The sequence below is a fragment of the Hylobates moloch genome, unplaced genomic scaffold (genome assembly GCF_009828535.3).
Source record: "Hylobates moloch isolate HMO894 unplaced genomic scaffold, HMol_V3 SCAFFOLD_23, whole genome shotgun sequence".
NCBI lineage: Eukaryota > Metazoa > Chordata > Mammalia > Primates > Hylobatidae > Hylobates > Hylobates moloch.
Window position 1 is genome coordinate 20,101,916 of NW_026652298.1, and position 23,212 is coordinate 20,125,127.

At 42.4% G+C, this 23,212-nt stretch overlaps 1 protein-coding gene across 2 annotated transcripts in view; it reads left to right on the plus strand.

Moving 5' to 3' along the window:
• MAP1B (microtubule associated protein 1B) overlaps positions 1 to 17,844 on the plus strand; it is a 97,718-nt gene extending 79,874 nt beyond the window's left edge. Inside the window, exons 5-7 of one of the 2 annotated variants that reach the window (XM_032145227.2) lie at positions 2,129 to 8,624; positions 11,835 to 12,073; positions 13,365 to 17,844. In XM_032145227.2, the coding sequence (XP_032001118.1) occupies positions 2,129 to 8,624; positions 11,835 to 12,073; positions 13,365 to 13,520 (6,891 nt within the window). In that variant the 3' untranslated portion in view covers positions 13,521 to 17,844. The remainder of the gene's footprint in view (positions 1 to 2,128; positions 8,625 to 11,834; positions 12,074 to 13,364) is intronic. The other variant, XM_032145228.2, reaches the window with a different exon arrangement.
• Positions 17,845 to 23,212: the final 5,368 nt, after the last annotated feature.

The following is a 23,212-nucleotide window of genomic DNA, read 5'->3' on the forward strand; positions in this document are numbered from 1 at the left end:
TGCAATCTTGTTTTGTTTTGGGGTCATTTCCTGCATTTCATAGAAATTCTCTAGATAGAGGTGAAAAGACGGAAAGTAGGAAGATATTCCTTAAGTCTTTCTACCTTCTGCTTCAACCTGGTAATTACATACTTTACATAAAAAGAGCTAGTGATTGAATGCCCCCTACTCACAGCTGGATTATACCCTTGGCTGCCACACCTCTCAGCTAGGGTGGAATTTCAGAAATTAAAATGAACTAAACTTGATTTTCAAGTTTCACTATTAAAGATTCAGCAGTTATCCTAGATTTGCCCCCTAAAATATATTATAAAACATGAATAGTTTGCGTGTGCTTTGTGTGAAAATTGGGATCTAGAGACTTTTAATTGTGCTATAGTGATTGTGATGAGAGTCCCTGCTAATTATTGTACAAAAAACCATATTTGATGCCCTATGTTTGCTTTGGCCAGCAAATCATTTGAGAAAAGATGCCTGTCTCCTCCACCCAAAGATGGTTACCATTTGCTTTTTCACTTTTCTTAGCTCCCAAAAACAGGAATTGATTCTTATCCTGTTTATAGAAAATTGTAAAGTCACAGAAAAACAACAAAGTTTTATTATTTTGTTATTTTGCGACCCTTTACATAAAATGTTATGCTTAGGACTAATATGCTAACAAAACAAAAATGACTATTTTACTGCAATATTGCAGTCGAATATAGGAAAATTCAGATTCTATAAATTATTCTTACACACATTCATAATAGTAGCCTCAGAATGCTGATAGTCAGGAGATAGAAGAAACTAATCTAATACTAGAAGGTAAGATTTCAGACCTGCTGGCTCAGGGATGCCTGGACCAAATGAAACCTTGGCTTTACCCCTTGATCATTTGTCATCCAGAATACAGAGCCCTTTTTAGTCGAAACTCTGAGCTGATTTGTGAGCTTTACTGAGATGGAAAGAATATTGGAGTTGATGGCATGATTCTCCATCACTAATTTGCTAGGCTAAGACCATGAAATATATGGCCATAATATGGAGTGAGAGAGAAAGTAGTGTTTTTATTAAACCACAATTTCTGTCTTGGTCCTGATTTGCTTTTCTGTGTTTACATCCTTGGGAAGTACTAAACAATGTGTTGAAAAATGTTTCAGCCACATTTGATCTTAGCTGCTCACACCCAACTTGCCCTGAAAAGAATGGGAGCAGTAAGAGAACAGAGTGGCTCACTGTGGAGTTAAACATGAGCAAATGGGGAACGAATTTGGCCACTGGCTTTTATAATTACCCAACCACTTTAATGTCATGGCTTTAATAAAAAAGCATTTATATCTGCAGAGAATCTGCTGGGTGACCCACTCATGTTTCAATCAGTGTGCACTGATGCCAGAAACCAGTAATTTTTTGTAGTATTAGGCAATCCATAACTTCTTGTCTCCTATGGGGAAAAACCCACCAAGGTTTTTTCTTTTTTACATGCCAGATTCTGAAAGGAGGCCACAACAAGTGCCCTGTTAACCTGAATTTCTTTAAGGTATCAATCAGGCCTTTTTTTGGCCAAGTCTAGTGGAATAAAAGAAAACATTTTTTATTAGTGGTGAAATGACCCAGACAGCTTTCTCTTGTGATAGTTTAATGTTTTTTTTTAAAGGGCATCTTTGCCTTTACTCTAGGGGTAATATTCAAAGTGTTTCATAACCACTGCAGCACAATCCCCAATTGCCCAGGTGATCACTGGTCTTAGAACTGGAGCAGAGTTCTGGCATTCCCCTGCTGGGCAGGAATAGATGGGGGAGGGGTTGTCAGGGAGGTGCCGGGGTGAGTGGATACTGGTTGAGGTAGAAGCCAGTAGTAGCAGGGCTCTGGACAAAGGCTGTTCACCTTCCAGTAAGGAAGTATTTCAGCATTTAAGCAACTAACATCGCTACATGAGCGCATGTCTGAAACTGGTCCTATGTGCATCCTGTGATCCTGTAACACATAGTTATAGCTGGAGATGATGGATCAGTAATGATAATCACTTACACCTTTTCTTTCTTTCTTTTCTTTCTCTTTCTTCTTTCTTTCTTTTTCTTTCTCTCTCTCTCTCTTTCTTTCCTTTCTTTCTTTCTTTTTCTTTCTTTTTTCTTTCTTTCTCACCCAGATCGGGGAGTTACTAAGCACCACCCATCCTGCCAACAAAGCCAGCTTAACCCTGTTCTGTCCTGAAGAAGGGGACTGGAAGAACTCCAATCTTGACAGACACAATCTCCAAGACTTCATCAATATTAAACTCAATTCAGCTTCTATCTTGCCAGAAATGGAAGGACTTTCTGAGTTTACCGAGTATCTCTCAGAATCAGTGGAAGTCCCATCTCCCTTTGACATCCTGGAACCTCCCACATCGGGTGGATTTCTGAAGCTCTCCAAGCCCTGCTGTTACATTTTTCCAGGAGGGAGGGGTGATTCTGCCTTGTTTGCAGTGAATGGTTTCAATATGCTCATCAATGGCGGATCAGAGAGAAAATCCTGCTTCTGGAAGCTCATCCGACACTTAGACCGAGTGGACTCCATCCTGCTCACCCACATTGGGGATGACAATTTGCCTGGAATAAACAGCATGTTACAGCGGAAAATTGCAGAGCTCGAGGAAGAACAGTCCCAGGGCTCCACCACAAATAGTGACTGGATGAAAAACCTCATCTCCCCTGACTTAGGAGTTGTATTTCTCAATGTACCTGAAAATCTCAAAAATCCAGAGCCAAACATCAAGATGAAGAGAAGCATAGAAGAAGCCTGCTTCACTCTCCAGTACCTAAACAAATTGTCCATGAAACCAGAACCTCTGTTTAGAAGTGTAGGCAATACTATTGATCCTGTCATTCTTTTCCAAAAAATGGGAGTAGGTAAACTTGAGATGTATGTGCTTAATCCAGTCAAGAGCAGCAAGGAAATGCAGTATTTTATGCAGCAGTGGACTGGCACCAACAAAGACAAGGCTGAACTCATTCTGCCTAATGGTCAAGAAGTAGATCTCCCAATTTCCTACTTAACTTCGGTCTCATCTTTGATTGTGTGGCATCCAGCAAACCCTGCGGAGAAAATCATCCGAGTCCTGTTTCCTGGGAACAGCACCCAATACAACATCCTGGAAGGGTTGGAAAAGCTCAAACATCTAGACTTTCTGAAGCAGCCACTGGCCACCCAAAAGGATCTCACTGGCCAGGTGCCCACTCCTGTGGTGAAACAAACAAAACTGAAACAGAGGGCTGATAGCCGAGAAAGTCTGAAGCCAGCCGCAAAACCACTTCCTAGCAAATCCGTGCGCAAGGAGTCGAAAGAAGAAACCCCTGAGGTCACAAAAGTGAATCACGTGGAAAAGCCACCCAAAGTTGAAAGCAAAGAAAAGGTAACGGTGAAAAAAGACAAGCCAGTAAAAACAGAGACCAAACCTTCAGTGACTGAAAAGGAGGTTCCCAGCAAAGAAGAGCCATCTCCAGTGAAAGCCGAGGTGGCTGAGAAGCAAGCCACAGATGTCAAACCCAAAGCCGCCAAGGAGAAGACGGTGAAAAAGGAAACAAAGGTAAAACCTGAAGACAAGAAAGAGGAGAAGGAAAAGCCAAAGAAAGAAGTGGCTAAAAAGGAGGACAAAACACCTATCAAGAAGGAGGAAAAACCAAAAAAGGAAGAAGTGAAAAAAGAAGTCAAAAAAGAGATCAAGAAAGAAGAGAAAAAAGAACCCAAGAAAGAGGTTAAGAAAGAAACACCACTGAAGGAAGTCAAGAAGGAAGTTAAGAAGGAAGAGAAGAAGGAAGTGAAAAAGGAAGAAAAGGAACCCAAAAAAGAAATTAAGAAGCTCCCTAAAGACGCAAAGAAATCATCTACTCCTCTGTCTGAAGCAAAAAAACCAGCTGCTTTAAAACCAAAAGTACCCAAGAAGGAAGAGTCTGTGAAGAAAGATTCTGTTGCCGCTGGAAAGCCAAAGGAGAAGGGGAAAATAAAAGTCATGAAGAAGGAAGGCAAGGCCACAGAGGCTGTCGCTGCAGCTGTTGGCACTGGAGCCACCACAGCAGCCATGGTGGCGGGATTAGCGGCCACTGGCCCTGCCAAAGAACTCGAAGCTGAGAGGTCCCTTATGTCATCTCCTGAGGATCTAACCAAGGACTTTGAAGAGTTAAAGGCTGAAGAGGTCGATGTAACAAAGGACATCAAGCCTCAGCTGGAGCTAATCGAAGATGAAGAGAAACCGAAGGAAACTGAGCCAGTCGAAGCCTACGTCATCCAGAAGGAGACAGAAGTCACCAAAGGTCCTGCCGAGTCCCCTGATGAGGGAATCACCACTACTGAAGGGGAGGGCGAATGTGAACAGACACCTGAGGAGCTGGAGCCCGTCGAGAAGCAGGGAGTAGACGACATTGAAAAATTTGAAGATGAAGGAGCCGGTTTTGAAGAATCTTCAGAGACTGGAGACTATGAAGAGAAGGCAGAAACTGAGGAGGCTGAGGAGCCTGAAGAGGATGGGGAGGAACACGTATGTGTGAGTGCCTCCAAGCACAGCCCCGCTGAGGATGAGGAAAGTGCCAAGGCAGAGGCTGATGCATACATCAGGGAGAAGAGGGAGTCTGTGGCCAGTGGGGATGACCGAGCTGAAGAAGACATGGATGAGGCCATTGAGAAAGGAGAGGCTGAACAATCTGAGGAGGAGGCTGATGAGGAGGACAAAGCTGAAGATGCCAGAGAGGAGGAATATGAGCCGGAAAAAATGGAAGCTGAAGACTATGTGATGGCTGTGGTCGACAAGGCTGCAGAGGCTGGTGGTGCCGAGGAGCAGTATGGATTCCTCACCACACCAACCAAGCAACCAGGAGCCCAGTCTCCTGGCCGAGAACCTGCATCTTCAATTCATGATGAGACTTTACCTGGAGGCTCAGAGAGCGAGGCCACCGCTTCTGATGAGGAGAATCGAGAAGACCAGCCTGAGGAATTCACTGCCACCTCTGGCTACACTCAGTCTACTATTGAGATATCCAGTGAGCCCACCCCCATGGATGAGATGTCTACCCCTCGAGACGTGATGAGCGATGAGACCAACAATGAAGAGACAGAGTCCCCTTCTCAGGAATTTGTAAATATCACCAAATATGAGTCTTCATTGTATTCTCAGGAATACTCTAAACCTGCTGATGTTACACCGCTCAACGGATTTTCTGAAGGATCAAAAACAGATGCCACTGATGGAAAGGATTACAATGCTTCAGCCTCTACCATATCACCACCCTCTTCCATGGAGGAAGACAAATTCAGCAGATCTGCTCTACGTGATGCTTACTGCTCTGAAGTGAAAGCCAGCACCATGTTGGACATCAAAGATACCATCTCAGCTGTTTCAGGTGAAAAGGTCAGCCCGTCGAAGAGCCCGTCCCTGAGTCCATCTCCACCATCACCCTTAGAAAAGACCCCCCTGGGTGAACGTAGTGTGAACTTCTCTCTGACGCCCAATGAGATTAAAGTCTCTGCAGAGGCAGAAGTAGCCCCGGTATCTCCTGAGGTGACCCAAGAAGTCGTTGAAGAACATTGTGCTAGTCCTGAGGACAAGACTCTGGAAGTGGTGTCACCATCTCAGTCCGTGACTGGCAGTGCTGGTCACACACCTTACTACCAATCTCCCACTGATGAGAAATCCAGTCACCTCCCTACAGAAGTCATCGAAAAACCACCAGCAGTTCCAGTGAGTTTTGAATTCAGTGATGCCAAAGATGAGAATGAAAGGGCTTCAGTAAGCCCCATGGATGAGCCCGTGCCTGACTCAGAGTCTCCTATTGAAAAAGTTTTGTCTCCTTTACGCAGCCCGCCCCTCATTGGATCCGAGTCTGCCTATGAGAGTTTTCTAAGTGCTGATGACAAGGCTTCTGGCAGAGGTGCCAAAAGCCCCTTTGAAGAAAAGAGTGGAAAACAAGGCTCTCCAGACCAAGTAAGTCCAGTTTCTGAAATGACTTCTACTAGTCTTTACAAAGACAAACAGGAAGGGAAAAGCACAGACTTCGTACCAATAAAAGAAGACTTTGGCCAAGAAAAGAAAACTGATGATGTTGAAGCCATGAGTTCTCAACCAGCACTGGCTCTGGATGAAAGGAAATTAGGAGATGTTTCTCCCACACAAATAGACGTCAGTCAGTTTGGATCTTTTAAAGAAGACACTAAGATGTCCATTTCTGAAGGTACTGTCTCAGACAAGTCAGCTACTCCTGTTGATGAGGGCGTAGCAGAAGACACATACTCTCATATGGAGGGTGTGGCCTCAGTGTCCACAGCCTCAGTGGCTACAAGCTCATTTCCAGAGCCAACAACAGATGATGTGTCTCCTTCTCTGCATGCTGAGGTTGGCTCCCCACATTCCACAGAAGTAGATGACTCCCTTTCAGTGTCTGTTGTGCAAACACCTACCACATTCCAGGAAACAGAAATGTCTCCATCTAAAGAAGAATGCCCAAGACCGATGTCAATTTCTCCACCAGACTTCTCCCCTAAGACTGCAAAGTCCAGGACACCCATTCAAGATCACAGATCTGAACAGTCCTCAATGTCTATTGAATTTGGCCAAGAATCTCCTGAGCAATCCCTTGCTATGGACTTCAGTCGACAGTCTCCAGATCACCCTACAGTGGGTGCAGGTGTGCTTCACATCACTGAAAATGGGCCAACTGAAGTGGACTATAGTCCTTCTGACATGCAGGACTCCAGTTTATCACATAAGATACCACCTGTGGAGGAGCCGTCCTACACCCAAGATAATGATCTTTCTGAGCTCATCTCAGTATCTCAGGTAGAGGCCTCCCCATCCACCTCTTCTGCTCATACCCCTTCTCAGATCGCTTCTCCTCTCCAAGAAGATACTCTATCCGATGTTGCCCCTCCCAGAGATATGTCCTTATATGCCTCACTCACCTCTGAAAAAGTGCAAAGTCTGGAAGGAGAGAAGCTCTCTCCAAAATCCGATATCTCTCCACTCACCCCACGAGAGTCCTCTCCTTTATATTCACCTACTTTTTCAGATTCTACCTCTGCAGTCAAAGAGAAAACAGCAGCTTGCCATACTTCCTCTTCTCCACCAATAGATGCAGCATCCGCAGAGCCCTATGGCTTCCGTGCCTCAGTGTTATTCGATACGATGCAACACCATCTAGCCTTGAATAGAGATTTGGCCACACCTGGCCTGGAGAAGGACAGTGGAGGGAAGACACCTGGTGACTTTAGCTATGCCTATCAAAAGCCTGAGGAAACAACCAGGTCCCCAGATGAAGAAGATTATGACTATGAGTCTTATGAGAAGACCTCCCGGACCTCAGATGTGGGCAGCTATTACTATGAGAAGATAGAGAGAACCACAAAATCCCCAAGTGACAGTGGCTACTCCTATGAGACCATTGGGAAAACTACCAAGACCCCTGAAGATGGTGACTATTCCTATGAAATTATTGAGAAGACCACACGGACCCCTGAAGAGGGTGGGTACTCATATGACGTAAGTGAAAAGACCACCAGTCCCCCCGAAGTGAGTGGTTACAGCTATGAAAAGACTGAGAGGTCTAGAAGGCTTCTGGATGACATCAGCAATGGCTATGATGACTCTGAGGATGGTGGCCACACACTTGGGGACCCCAGCTACTCTTATGAGACCACTGAGAAAATTACCAGTTTCCCTGAGTCTGATGGTTACTCCTATGAGACATCTACAAAGACGACACCAACCCCTGATACTTCCACATACTGTTACGAGACTGCAGAGAAAATCACTAGAACCCCTCAGGCGTCCACATATTCCTACCAGACTTCAGACCTATGCTACACTGCGGAAAAGAAGTCCCCCTCAGAAGCCCGCCAGGATGTCGATTTATGCCTCGTGTCCTCCTGTGAATACAAACACCCCAAGACAGAGCTTTCACCCTCCTTCATTAATCCCAATCCTCTTGAGTGGTTTGCCAGTGAAGAACCCACTGAAGAATCTGAAAAGCCCCTCACTCAATCAGGGGGAGCCCCACCGCCTCCAGGAGGAAAGCAACAGGGCCGACAGTGTGATGAAACCCCTCCCACCTCAGTCAGCGAGTCAGCCCCATCCCAGACCGACTCTGATGTTCCCCCGGAGACTGAAGAGTGCCCCTCCATCACGGCTGATGCCAATATCGACTCTGAAGACGAGTCGGAAACCATCCCCACAGACAAAACTGTCACGTACAAACACATGGACCCACCTCCAGCTCCCATGCAAGACCGCAGCCCTTCACCACGCCACCCTGATGTGTCCATGGTGGACCCAGAGGCCTTGGCCATTGAGCAGAACCTGGGCAAAGCTCTAAAGAAAGATCTGAAAGAGAAGACCAAAACCAAAAAGCCAGGTACAAAGACAAAGTCATCTTCACCTGTCAAAAAGAGTGATGGGAAGTCTAAGCCCTTGGCAGCTTCACCAAAACCAGGGGGCTTGAAAGAATCCTCGGATAAGGTGTCCAGGGTGGCTTCTCCTAAGAAGAAGGAATCTGTGGAAAAGGCAGCAAAACCCACCACCACTCCTGAGGTCAAAGCTGCACGTGGGGAAGAGAAAGACAAGGAGACCAAGAATGCTGCCAATGCCTCTGCATCCAAGTCGGCCAAGACCGCCACTGCAGGTAGGTTGAGAAGGCTGGGCATTGGATATATGTCACAACCATTCTACTTGCATTTACAGCCTTTATATTTCCCTGTTTGGCTTTGTACTGGGAAGATGAGGGAGCACAACTGATGCTTTACCTTCCCTGTACTCTTCTCCTCTGCCCAAAGGTATATATCTCAGTCCAGTGTGGCCTTAAGGCTTGGAAATAGCTCAGTGTATGGTTCAAAGCAGCTGTGATTCATCACATGGGATTCCTGATTTTGTGCCATTTTGGAATACAGCAACTACAGCCCTGTTCTAAATCTTCAGAACCAAGGATGTGTCTTTCAGGTGCTTCTGGAAGACTGGTTTCAGCCATACTGGCCTCAGAATCCAGCAGGGTAACACAGGCCAGGAGCTCCCAAAGGCCTAAGGAGAACCAGAGGTTTCACACCAAGACTGGATCGACCAGTCTAGACCCAAGTTTTAGAGTCCTTTTTTAAAAAAAAATAAATTTTAAAATTAAAAATGTTCACATTTTTATTTAAAACATTGCCAGGCTGGAGATAAATCCTCATTAAAGGCAGTGTTCCATTTTCTTGTCAGCCAAAAAATACTATAATTTCAGTTGACCAGTGAGTGTCCAGTGAAAATTGAGAGAAAAACATTGATGGCTCTTTTCTTACCCTTCTCTTACCCCATGGCCTCATTAGTAGAGACTCAATGCTATTTCAGATTAAAATTCCACTTGGAAGCTGGGTGCATGGCCTCATGCTTGTACTTTCAGCACTTTGGGAGGCTGAGGTGGAAGGTTAGCTTCAGCCCAGGAGGTTGAGACCAGCCTGTGCAACATAGCAAGATCCTGTCTACACACACAAAAAATGTTTTTTAATAAGCTGGGTGTGGTGGCACATGCTTATAGTCTTAGCTACTTGGGAGGCTGAGGCAGGAGGATCACTTCAGCCCAAGAGATCAAGGCTGCAGTGAGCCAGAATTGTATGTATCACTGCATGCCAAGCCTGGGTGACAGAGCAAGACCCTGTCTCTCGAAAATAAATAAATAAGCAAATGAAATTCCACTTGGCAAGAGAAGATATCCCTGATTTTTGATCATTCATGGTTTGGTCATGATTCCCAGATTTATCAGGTTCTCAGCAATGACCTGGGCTTTTGATGGAACTGGTCTCTGGCAGTACTGCTTCGTTTTGTTGCTTCACGTCAATCACAAGGATTGGCATTCATACATTTTATTTGCTTTAGGTAATTATTCAGAGATTTTAGATCACAATTCACAAAGTAATATAAATGGACCCAAACATGTAAGGCACAACCTAATTTAAGTAACATTGCCCTGATTTATTAGGGAAAAATCTGATAGCGTCATCTTTGGAGCTCTCCAATTAAGTACACTTTAGGATACATTTGTTAAAACTGCAAATTTTTACTTTAAACAATAATGGAGTATCAATTTTAAGACTCAGTTCTCAGCACATTTGGCCTTTTTACATGCACATAGAAAATAATCGGAATTTTTTCATGTTTAAAATGAATGAAAAAACCACCAGATAATTAACCCTTTCATCTGAAAGAGTTGACAACTGACCTGCACTTAGGAGAAAACATGAAATCCATTTAAACAGATAAAACCAACTGAAATTTGCTCCCACATTTGCCAGAACATCTACATCCTAGCCCACACAATTTTTTAAAAAAAACTTTTTTTGGACATTTAAAGAGGTAATTTAAAGGCAAAGTAATAAGTGAAAATGAGTTAATTTTCATTTATTTTGGAGATGCTTTTAGATGTCTAAAAAGGCGAAGTTGCAGTACTAATTGACTTTTAAAGCAAACCTGGGCCAACTTTCAGCAGTTCTGTCAGTGTGTCCTTCTGTGAGCAATATTCATTTGATGTTGATGGTAGTGATTTAGAGTAGAGGGGGAAATTGCAGACATGTTTAATTACTGGAAGAACTGTAACTCACAAACTTCTAGTACAAATCAGAATTCTTTAGGAATTCTTTGGATATTTTGAGGGCTTTCAGCTCAGATTCATTAAAATAACCTATTGATATTCATAGAATGAATTAGCTTATCTAATTATTACTTTGGCTGATTCTCACCACTCCCTTACCTCTAAAAATAAAACTGGACAGTTGATAGAATTATCTGGTGGTTTTGAATCTGGGATGATAGTCTTTAAATATCCTATGGAGAAAGAGGATTAAGCATATAAAATCTAGCTGGTGTTTTAATTGGCTTTACAGCAATGAAACCAGCTGCATATTAGAATCGCCTGCTTTTAAAAGACAGTAGTGCCAGCCCCCAACCCAAGCCCACTTAAGTCAGACTCTAGAGAATGAAGCCTGGGTGTCAGTATTAAGCATCCGAGGTGATTCTGATTATATAGTCAGGCTGAAGAACCACTGCCTCAAAATGCTAGTTCTATTAACATTTCAAAAGCTTTACACTTCCTAACTGGAACAAGTTAGTCTTCCCAGACCTTTGTGATTTGACTGGGGGTTTTGGTTGTAGTCTGATATGTCCTGATTAGCTAGAGAAAGCCTAGTCTTTCTGAACCTTCCTTTGCCCAAGTTTGGCATCCAGCCTTGTCTAGGGAAAGAAGTATTACTTTTCAGAATACTGTGCTAAGGAGAGAATATGGTGTTTCATCAGTTTATGAATGAGATGGAGGTGCTGAGGGCCTTGGAAATCATGTGGGGTTAAGATCAAAACTATTTACTAGGTAGAATGTTAGGGTATAATATCCAGCTGTGGACAAAATCGCTATCAATGAGACCCTAAAGTAGAGTACTAAGATCACTTAGCTATGTTTTGCCAAATACAGATGTTTTCTTTTGACTTTTAAAATCTACTTCTTAGATCACTTATCAAATAAAGAAGCACATTAACAACTTCTTTAGGAGGGATATTATATCTAGTGCCATCTTGGGAAAGGCCTTCAAACTCTTCTTGCGTCCTAATGTTGGTTGTCCACAAAGGGAAACTATCCCATTCTTCATTTCTCCTATTGAGGTGGTAAACAACCATGTTATGTTTTGTCACACTGCTATCGTAAGTGCCCTTGACAGATTACCAGGGAGATGGAAATGCTGTCACCACTTTGCATGTCTCAGAGGACCTGCTTGTGATTGAATAGGGAAGGTGTGATTGAGTAGGGAACATGTGCTGGATGTATGGTCTCTTCACCTTGCTATGACCTTGCTTTGTCTTTGTTTATTTACCCAAGGACCAGGAACTACCAAGACGACCAAGTCCTCTGCTGTGCCCCCAGGCCTCCCTGTGTATTTGGACCTGTGCTACATTCCTAACCACAGCAATAGTAAGAATGTTGATGTGGAATTTTTCAAGAGAGTGCGGTCTTCCTACTACGTGGTGAGTGGGAATGACCCTGCTGCTGAGGAGCCCAGCCGGGCTGTCCTGGACGCTTTGTTGGAAGGAAAGGCTCAGTGGGGCAGCAACATGCAGGTGAGAACTCCTTGACAGTGTCTGCACTGCAGATTGAGCTGTGTCCAGAGGCAATGGGAAGGAACCGTGTTTAAAGAGGCACCTCATGTGGCTGATTGTGGATCCACATGAGGTGCCTCCTGTGTCTGTCACACACGAAATATCCTGAGAACAAAGTCAGTTTAACACACAGTAGGTAGTCTGAAATATTCTTGGCATCACCACCAACCACGGCCTTGGAGGAGAGACACCTTAACTAAAGCAGAAACCATTTATCTGCAAAATGGGCCTAAGATTAATTGCCCTTCTTCCAGTATGCCAAGAGTCTTGTGTGTGTGAATCGAAGCGGTCATATTTCCATATGAGAGCTGCTGAGGAATTGCCTTTCTTCCTTTGTGTTTTATGAGTAGACTGCAGCTAGGAATGTGGCCGTTTAGAAAAACAGCTCTCCATGTGAAATTCCACAGTAGGAGCATTGCTGAATATAGTCCCTCACAGGACACTCCCAACTCCCAAACATCATGCCTGACCACAAACCATCCCTTATTTATTTAATGACAGGGTCTCTGTATGTTGCCCAGGCTGGTCTCGAACTCCTGGCCTTAAATGATTCTTAGAACCACCCATTATTAATTCAGCTGTGATCTTTGCTTATCAAGTTTTATTTATGATTCTATACAAAATTACCTAGTAAATTGTGCTTGTATCATATTATATAGAATTACTTGTTAGTTAATCATATGAAATCTAATGAGAGGCACCCAGTGGCTCCCTACTAAATACTAGATGGAATTTATACTATTCAGGACATTACTTACCCACCCCATACCTCCATCCCAAACCATACACGTAAAGTAAAGGTGCAGATCTTTGTTCTCAGGACAAAATGTTAGTTACGCACAATGATCAGGCTTTTGAAGGCTTTGAAGTGCACGATAAAACTCCTTGGATTAAATATGCAATATCTTTTATGCAAAACTTACTAGTTGTGTTAAAGGAAATACAAAAAATTGTACCCTAACAGAAGCACTTCGCTTAACAGTGAAGAACTGAGAAACCGATTAATTGCTTTTGGTTCCAGGCTTCAATTTCCCTTAGAAACAATAGCTTTTCTTTGCAGCTTTATTCTGGTTCCTGGAAAATATACATTGAAAAATCCTTTGCATTTCTTGAGGAAAATAGAAAATTTTTCTCTCATTTCCCTTCTTCTTCCAGTGGTCTAACTAATACCTTGCTATTCAATTTTTTTTTCATGTGGTTTCTGTTTCTGCCCTTAAATAGCTGTTTTTTTTTTTTTTTCCTCTCCCTGCAGGTGACACTGATCCCAACTCATGACTCAGAAGTGATGAGGGAATGGTACCAGGAGACCCATGAGAAACAGCAAGACCTCAACATCATGGTTTTAGCAAGCAGCAGCACAGTGGTTATGCAAGATGAATCCTTCCCTGCATGCAAGATTGAACTGTAAAAACCAAGGCCAGCCACACCACAGGATCTGAACTTTGTTTCCAGAAATTCTTCAATTTGAAATCACCTTTTCTAAAAAGTCAATTCATCTAGTTAAGTCACTGAACAATTACCTGCCAAATGCTATACTGTGTCATGGTGATGCAAGTCACTAAATTTCTCAGTTTTTGCTGATTGCTAAGGGAAATAACAGTATTCCCACAATAGGGTTCAAATTCCTGCAAAATTACCTACCCCACTTCATCTCTGCCGAACATTTGGAAACCATGCACTAGCCAACCCAACTGACTTCTGCTAGGTAGAGGCATTTGTCTTAGAGAGAGAGCGAGCACGGGAGAGAGTGAGAGAGAGTGAGAGCACAAAGATAATGCAGGAGAGAGAGAGAGAAAGAATGAGAAAGAAAAGGAATGCAAGAGAAGGAGATGTAATGACAGAGAGTTCTGGTGAGATACCCAGAGAGAAAAAGAGAGAGCAGGGTGGGGTAAGAAGGAGAAAATAAACCAACAATTAGGTCTGCATTTTCTCAGGCAGTAGGCATTCTTTAGTCTACACAGGCAAAGTTTTCCATTTTTGTCAGTCTGAGTCATCAAAAAGAGTCTTAATTTTCTAAAACAAGTTGGCTAGAAGAAAGTAAAAAGAACAACACTTGTTATGAGGGCATGTGATATTTTCACATCTTAATTAAGCTCCTTCAGTTTGAAGGCTGCACACTGACATAATGTAGTGAGTGTAGACTGGCCATGCAAGTGGTTTGGGCCCCATTCAGAACTCTCAGACTCTAAACACACAAGTAGATTGATCTAAGGCATGCTCCCAGCATTTGTCCACCCACTTAGTCCACTCTGAGTCGATTAACCTGCATGCAGCAACACCCAAGTCCACCCCAATTAACTGAAGCAAATACCAAAGCAGTTGGGAGTACATATGGTAGACAATTTGCCTTAGGAAGTGACTTGAATGTACAAAGATACTTGATGCACTTATTTTTTAATGTGAGACAGCAAGTTTATAAAACATCCATATAGGATTATAGATACTTAAAGGAGCACGTGGGTGAGCGTGTGTGGGGGTACTAGAAGCTGATCTGATTGGTCCAACAGTTTGATGCTGAGTCATGTGTGTTGAATCCTACTTCAGTGCACCTGTGGCCTCTCAGTCAAACAAGTTGTGCCTTTCACAGCTTCTTTACTACTGCAAGTTCAAGACTGAAATGGCTTCTATGATCAGAACTGGGAAAACAGTGAATCTTATGGTGGAAGAGGTTCTCAGCAAGTGTACAGTATTTACCTTCCTTTGTCTTACATTGGCTTTTTAAATTTTCCATTAATTTCAACATAATTATGGGAACAAGTGTACAGAAGAATTTTTTTTTAAGATATGTGAGAACTTTTCATAGATGAACTTTTTAACAAATGTTTTCATTTACAGGAAATTACAAAGAAAATTCTCAAGTGATAGTCTTTTTTTTAAGTGTTTCGTAAGACAAAAATTGAATAATGTTTTTTGAAGTTCTGGCAAGACTGAAGTCTGATATTGCAGTAATGATATTTATTAAAAACCCATAACTACCAGGAATAATGATACCTCCCACCCCTTGATTCCCATAACATAAAAGTGCTACTTGAGAGTGGGGGAGAATGGCATGGTAGGCTACTTTTCAGGGCCTTGACAAGTACATCACCCAGTGGTATCCTACATACTTCTTTCAAGATCTTCAACCATGAGGTAAAAGAGCCAAGTTCAAAGAACCCTAGCACAAATTTGCTTTGGGATTTTCTTTTCTGGAAAAAAAATAAAAGAAATAGTACATTGAAAACAAATGAATTCTCAACTCTTACCGTTCATGTAGAGTTTAGAGAAAATTTCCATCATTGTCATCATTGAACTGTGAACCTGGGAAGCCAGATCATGATTAAAACTGACAACAAGTTTCAAGTTGCAGATCAATGCACCCAGTGTTCAGATGCGGCAAACTTCTCCGTGACAACTGTGCTGTGCTCTGTCACATTACATTTCCTGCAGACTCTAAGATCTACGGAGTAGAGAACAATGACCTCATTTTATTTTCTATGTTAGTTATTTATTTCAAAATTAACATTTTAGTTTATTTTTGTCTGATAAGTCTATGTTTTGCACTGCTAACTACGATGAGGGTTTAAAAAAATGCTTCTTCAGGGTCCTTTCACTGAGGACCTATGCAGTCTACTTAATGCTGTGAATTACATTTTTCAAATGTTTAATTTTTTTAAAGAAAATTAATATTCTATTTTTGTTAGGCTTCTCTAGAAATGCAGCTTTTATTTATTACCCCATTTCTTTCAAGTCCTTGAAAAATAACATATTAAGGGTAGAAGAAATTAACACATGATGGAAAAGTCATTGTGACGCAAATGAATTTCGTTGAGTATAAACTCATCTACTTCAAGTTTATTTTATAAGACACCCTAAGATACTCAAGATAATTATTTAATGGTTAGCTCTTAAGTTGAATTGGTCTACATAATGCGTGGGAAGAAAACCAGATTTTCAGCCTTCTTGCCAAATCCAGACCTCTGGTTGATTTTTCTTTGACAGAAGATGCAAGTTATTTTCCAATTTCCCAAATTAAATGTATTTAACATGTACATTATTTTGCTTCAAAAACTATAAACATTGTAGGAGAATTATAGCCAGTCTTCAGTTATAACCACTCCACCCTCCTCACTTTCTCTCTCTCTCTCTTTTTTTTTTTTTTTTTTTGCTATGGGATTTAATGGGAAAAGTATGTAAAAACTGTCACTAGTCAGCTGGCTCTTTTTCCTATGAAATCTATCAGTACCTTTCTCCATCCATTGTTCTCAATAATGACCACAGAGCCTGAGTATACCAAGAAAACCAATATTCGCATTACAGGTTGCTCCTGTCCTTCCAGACACCTTTCCTGCCTGTGTGACTAACCTAATTTTGCTAGTTCCATAAATACACGATTAGTTTAGTAACAGCCATCACAATGTACCATGTACATTCATGGTGAGAGCTAAAGATCGACACAGACTTCTAGGAGCTTTGTTCATACTGATTACTTAATCCAATTGTATAGATTGAATATTTGAGTGGAAGGAATTTACACTCTGTTTAAACGATGGGATTCTATCGAGATAGCACTCATGATCATGACCTTTTTGGTAGTATTCTTAAACAAAATTCTGCAGAGACTAAATGTTAGAGATGATCCTCCATTTTCAATTTTAACCAATTCTGTCCCCTTTCTCAAAACCCTGAGCCCTGTGCATGCTTTCTCAGTCTTGTGGTGGGACTGGATACAATGACTAACTTCCCCTCCTCCCCTCTTTAAACACCATTTTCCATGGAGTTCAAAAAAATTTTTTTTCTTAACGTTACATATCATAGTGAATGGTTTCCCCAGTGTATATGAATGTTTTAAGTGTCTCCAATAGCTTATGCAGTCTAGGAGCTTTCCAATACTCATTTAATTAAGATTTAATCATTTGCTAATGGAAATCTTACCACCTTTCATTTTCCCTCTATTACCAAATTTCAGCTCTTAGGAGCTGCTCTACAATTCTGAATTTGCTTTTCTTGCCTCTCTTTAGTCACCTGTCACAGGAGGTTCCTGCTCAGTAATGATATTGTGAGTTAGGATAATAACTTTTTTTTTTGTGCTTCAGATTTAGAAGAAAAGATCCTGTTTCCATTTGAAAGGAACTGTAAGCTTTTATCTTTTAACCAACTGAACAATACACCAAAAGCAGCCTAGGGATGAGCATTTCTTTGAAAGCAATTAGGTTATTCACCTGGTATTAAAACTATTTACTGTTAAAAAATCTGTGACTTCATGAAGTTGATTTTTAAAGGCAGCATCAAAAACTGAAAAGGAAGGGAAAAAATAGGCAGCTTCTCTGCACTTGTTTGGAGCTCCCCAAAACAGGAGCCACGGAGAAGTGGCATCAAGACCGGGCTGCCCTTTTGAGAACACCCTGTGGCAGTTCAGAGACACGCTTTTCCTACACTGCATGCAGCCCCTCTTTCCAGCACTGGAAAGAAGTGGTCTTGAGCCCGGCTGAGAAGCACTTCACACTCCTCTCTCTTGTTCTGAATGGTGTTTGTGTCAGTCTGCAGCTGTGTATGGTATTATGTCTTATAATCCTGCATCACTTCTATCCTATCCAGTCATATCTAATGTAGAAAATTAGTTTCCAGTGAAAGTAATATGTAGTGCTTTTATGATATTTGTGTGCAATATCCCCTCTTCCATTGAGGATATTTGATGTAAAGGAAAAAAAAAAAACTCAGTTCCACAATAAAATTCAAAAGTGGCAAAAGTACATGTGTGTGCTGTGCTGTCTTTTGCTTTGTGTTCCTGAGTTGGGCTTTGCCACTCACACAGAATGCTGGGCAGTCAGGGCATGATGGCAGGGGGTGACCACGTTCTTTTCAAGATGGGCTCCCTGGCTTTTGGCAAACTGCCGAAAGCGTCTTGCTAATGCTTGCAACTGCTACCTCGTTAACTTTTACAGCCAAGCCCTAGAGGATGTGAGCGTCTAAGGATAGAAACTGGGAGGTGAAGGGAAGGAACAATTAAAATTATTGCTTAAAAAAGAAAAAAAAAAAAGCATAGCTGGGTGCAGTGGTACATGCCTGTGATCCCAGGACTTTGGGAGGCCAAGGTGGGAGAATCATTTGAGCCCAGAAGTTCAAGGCTGTAGTGAACCATGATTGTGCCACTGCACTCCAGCCTGGGCAACAGAGAGAGACTCTGTCTCTAAAAAAAAAAAAAGAAAAAATAGACCAGACCAGAACCTGTCATATTCAGCAGTTGTGCTCAGTACCTATTTTTCTCTTAGTTCCTTGCTCACTGTTACAGAATATCCTCTATCTAACATAATATGTTGTGGATTTGACTCACACCCAGGAACTAGCAGTTGTTGGGAAAAAGTGATTATATATGTAGCAAAGAATACCTAACAAGAGGAGGATTTCCTCCCTGTCATTCAAATGATTATTACACATTTACCCTGTACCTGGCAGTGGGTTATATTACGAGATATAACCTAACTGCTGCCCTAACTGATTGGGGGAAGACAGACCAGCAGAGGCAATGATACCACATTGTGACGGGGGCTCCTAAAATTCAAGAGCGAGCTTAGGTGACCACAGGAAAAGCACTGCAAATGATGTCTCGGCTGAGCTCTGGAGTGTGTGTGTGCGTGCATTGGTTGGACTCTGGAGTGTGTGTGTGTGTGTGTGCGCGCGTGCGCATTGGTTGGACCAAAAGTAAATTCCAGGCAGAGGCAAGAGCTCACACAGCGTCTCAGCAGAGAGCAGGATCAGCATATGTTAAGGAGCACAGACTGCTCACAATGGCAGCATGTAAATGGGGAGGCTCTGGCACTTCAGTTTCCCACCATGTGGCCACAAAAAAACATGCCCATAAGGTTCTCAATAGAGACCTCCAGGACTGGGCCCTGCCTGTCTGCAGAGATGGTCCTTTAGCCTCAAAAGACCCCAGAGCCTGTCCTGAGTTATTATGATATCCCTCTGTGTGTCATATCCACTCCTTTTGATCTTAACATTTCCCCTCCAAACCATGGGGCTACATTGAATGGTCCTATCAGAAATCACTGCTTGCTAAGGATTCCGAAATCCCTCCAGAAATTAAAGGGTTAAGCATGTGAGCACTCAGGGTGGGAAATCATCACAGATTTTAATTTCATCTATCAGACTCAAATTAAATAATAAATAAGTTGTTGTCTACTCCACTGCCAAACTGTTCAGTTCCAGGAAGCCTTCCTTCTGGCCTGAAGCCAGGGTGGCCAACTATCTTGGTTCAGGACTGCCCTGATTTCAGCAATGAAAGTCCTGTGTCCCAGAAAACCCCTCAGTCCCTGGGAACCAGTGAGGGCTAGTCACCCTACCTGAACCCTGCCCTGCTGTTTACATCCCCTTCTCCCCCCATCTAGGCACAATGGAGGGGGAAAAGTTGGCGGCAGCTTTCCTTCAGTTTCTTTTTTCCTATCTTCTGAGAAAATCAACAAAGGTCTGTTGAGGTCCTGTGATCATATTTTCTCTCTCTTCTTAATTGTACTGCTCATTCTGGATGATTTTCTATATCCCTACAATGCTTTTTTTAACACATTCCTGACTCATGAATTCTTGGTCCCTTGCAAAATTCCAGAACTATTTCCTCTTTGATCTTGTATGTCTTGGAAACTCACTGGAGCCATATATGCAGTTTTGGTCACACCCAGTTCATTTAATATGAGCAGTTCTTCTGGATACTTCTCCAGGGGTTACTGGCAATGTTTTCACAGATGGTGGAGCAGGGCTTCTGAGGTCTGCTTGATTCACAGGGAGATCGCTCAGTACACCAACAGACACAGCTCTACTTCATGGCTCAGATTGTCCCCACTAAAACTAGAAACGCATGCTGCTTTAATACAGTCTCAGGAATTTAAATGCCATGTGTAAGCTGATGATTTTTATAGTCATATCTGCAGCCTGTATATCATCTCTTACCTTCAAATTCATATATCCAGTGCCCATTAAAATCTCCATGTGGATATCCAATAGGAGTCTTTAAATATCCAATAGGAGTCTTTAAAATACCCTAAACCAAATGTAACATGTCCCCAAACAAACCCCTGATCTCCTTTTGCAAACTGCTTCTCCCCTAGGCTTTTCTACCTCAGTAAATGGCAAATACATATTCTTGTTGTTCAGGCCAAACATTTTGGCCCATCAGCAAATCGACTGGCCGGCAAGTACTGCTGGTTTGACCTTCAAAATCTATCAGTCTGATACCTTCTCCTCACATTCACGGTTACTACCCTTGTCCAAGTCAATCATTTCTCTCCTGGTTTATTGCAGGAGCATCCTAATTGACCTTCCTGTTTCCTATCTTTGCCCTCCTAGCTTATTCTCCATGTTGCAGCTACAGTAGAGTAATCCTTTAAAAATGTTAAGTCAGATCATGCCACCCATGCTCAAAGCTCTTAAGTTCTCATCTTAGAGTAAAAGCCAATGTCTTTACTGATGGGCTAAGAAGCCTTACACAATCCATTCCTCCTCTACCCCTTCTCTCTGACTTCATTTCCCACTTCTCTCCACCTTACACATTCTGCTCCAGCCATACTGGCCTCCTTGCTATTCCTCAGCCATTCAGCCTTTCATCTCGAGGCCTTTAAGCTATTTCCTTTGCTGGACATGCTTTTTCTCCAGGTGATTCCACGGTTTTCAATCTCACCCATGTGGGTTTTTGTTCAAATGTCATTTTCTCAGGAAGGCCTTCCCTAACCACCTTATCTTAAGTTGCAGTCTCCACCATTTACCTAGCACTCTCTTTTTCTCTACCTTCCTGGTCTCCATATGACATATTATTTTTGTGATCAAGGTTGGGGCAAAGCCCGGTGTGGTGGCTCACGCCTGTAATCCCAGCACTTTGGGAGGCCAAGGCGGGTGGATCACTTGAGGTTAGGAGTTTGAGACCAGCCTCACCAACATGGTGAAACCCCGTCTCTGGTGAAAATACAAAAATTGGCCAGGCATGGTGGTGCATACCTGTAATCCCAGCCACTCAGGAGGCTGAGGCAGGAGAATCCAGCCTGGATAACAGAGTGAGACTCTGTCTCAAAAAAAAAAAAAAAAAAAAAAGATGGGAGCTAATGAGCCAGAGCCTGGGAAACACTCATACTCAGCAGGGGCCCAGCATGCTGTCAATGGAGGACATTTGTAATGGGCATTAATGGTCTATTCTACCTACTATCATATGCATATTCACTTTGGAGGGTGTTTTAAGGATTAGAAGTTTGAACTCTGCAGAGATGAAGCATCATGGGAAACAAAAGCCAAAAAACCAAACAATTCTACCACTGAGGGCATCAGAGGATATAATACCCCTTTTATAAATCTTCATCATAGTCCTTGATCCAGCATTTAAAATCCATGATGAAATTTATTTTCAGGTGCTTTTTACAAGAATAAACTTCTTGTTTTCTGAATATGTCCAACTCAGATCTGGAATCTCTTTCGTACATAATAATCACACAGCTCAAGCAATGATTTTGTTTTAAACAAAGATCCCAGTGGTTACTGCCACAACCTCAGCAGCGTTGCCACCATCGTTTGTTTGGATTTCCCTGTTACCACACAGGTAATAACATCCTCAAAGCAGTATGCCGTATCAGCAAAAAGGCCAAATCAATGGGGAATAAGAGGTTACTTTCAAGCTAAGACACTGTTATTTAGAATAAAAGGCAATTTTCCTTTGTTGAAAAGCACTCCTTTCCAACTATTTCCTAAAGCAAAATTTTAAAAATTGATCATTTTCAGAATTTGAAAAGCTCATGAAAATACAACCACATCACATTTTCTGCTTTGATGACTCACTAAAGTCAAAGCTCTCCGAGACCTTTTTCCACTTCATCTCTTTCTCACCTATGCCCAGGGTGCCAGTGGAATCACCTTCCACTGACTCATGCAAGGTCACTTCACAGCATCTATATTTTGGAACTCAAAACTCCTGCTCCAGTTACAACCAGACAGCAAAACCATATAAATCACCATTTACTCTTTTCCCTAATGGATCTGACTTACGAAGAATAATGGCCTACTCTGCATCATTGCATATTTTATATTTATATTCAGAGTTAGACAAGAAACAGCTACTATTAATTATTCTTCTAGCCTGAAATGCCATTTGTGAATGAGCTATTTGCTACAAATATCATTGTTGGGTCTCATCTACATTCCCTGAAAAAGTCCTGTGAATGCCCCATCTGCAAACCCTAGGCCAGGGTTTCTAATGTCGACACTACTCACATCTTGGACCAGATAGCTCCTTGTTGTGAAGGACTGTCCTGTGCACTGTAAGATGTTTAGCAGCGTCCCTGACCTCTATGAATGAGATGCTAATAGCAGCCCCTCAGAATACCTTGACATTATCAAATGTCAGTTGCTAATAGCAGCCTAATAAAAAATACCTTGGCATTACCAAACATTCCCTGGAAACAAAATCACTCTTGGTTGAGAACCACTGCCCTGGGCTTACTCCTGGTCATCTGCAGACAGTTCTCCACCAGTGGATGGTGTTTCTCTAACGACACCTTTCAACTGTGTGTTGACAGGTGCGAATGTGCCAGCCTCACTAGAATCTAAGTTCTTCCTGGTCTCTGCCCAAGGGTGTTTCCTGGTCATGGGAGTGTGATGGCGCTGCACTAGGAGTAGGCTGTAGTGCTCCCAACCCATGAGGGAATAGACTGAATGGGCAAATACTTAGCTGCTTCCTTGCCTTTCAGAGGAAACTGCTGAGGTGTGCTCCTCACAGTCTCTCAGAGGGTCCACAGCAAGAATGAGCCGGTTTCCACAATCCACTCAATTATGCACTCTTTGTTGGCTCTCCTTTCTACCCTGTCTCAATTTCTCCTTCCCTCACCTGCTTTCGTAAGATCACCTCCAACTAATGCACCGGCACTCAAATTTCTGTCTCCTGTCTTGCTTTAGGGGGAACCTAAACTGAGACAGTGATCTTCCGAGTTTGGGAGTGCACTTTAGGAGTCAGATATGGGTTTGACCCTGGCTCTCCAATTCACAGAGGGAAACCCTGGCATTTAATCACTTCTCTAAGTCTTTGTTATCTTGTATATAGAAAGAGCTGTAATAATGGTCATATTCTTGTGGGTTAAATAAGATCATGCA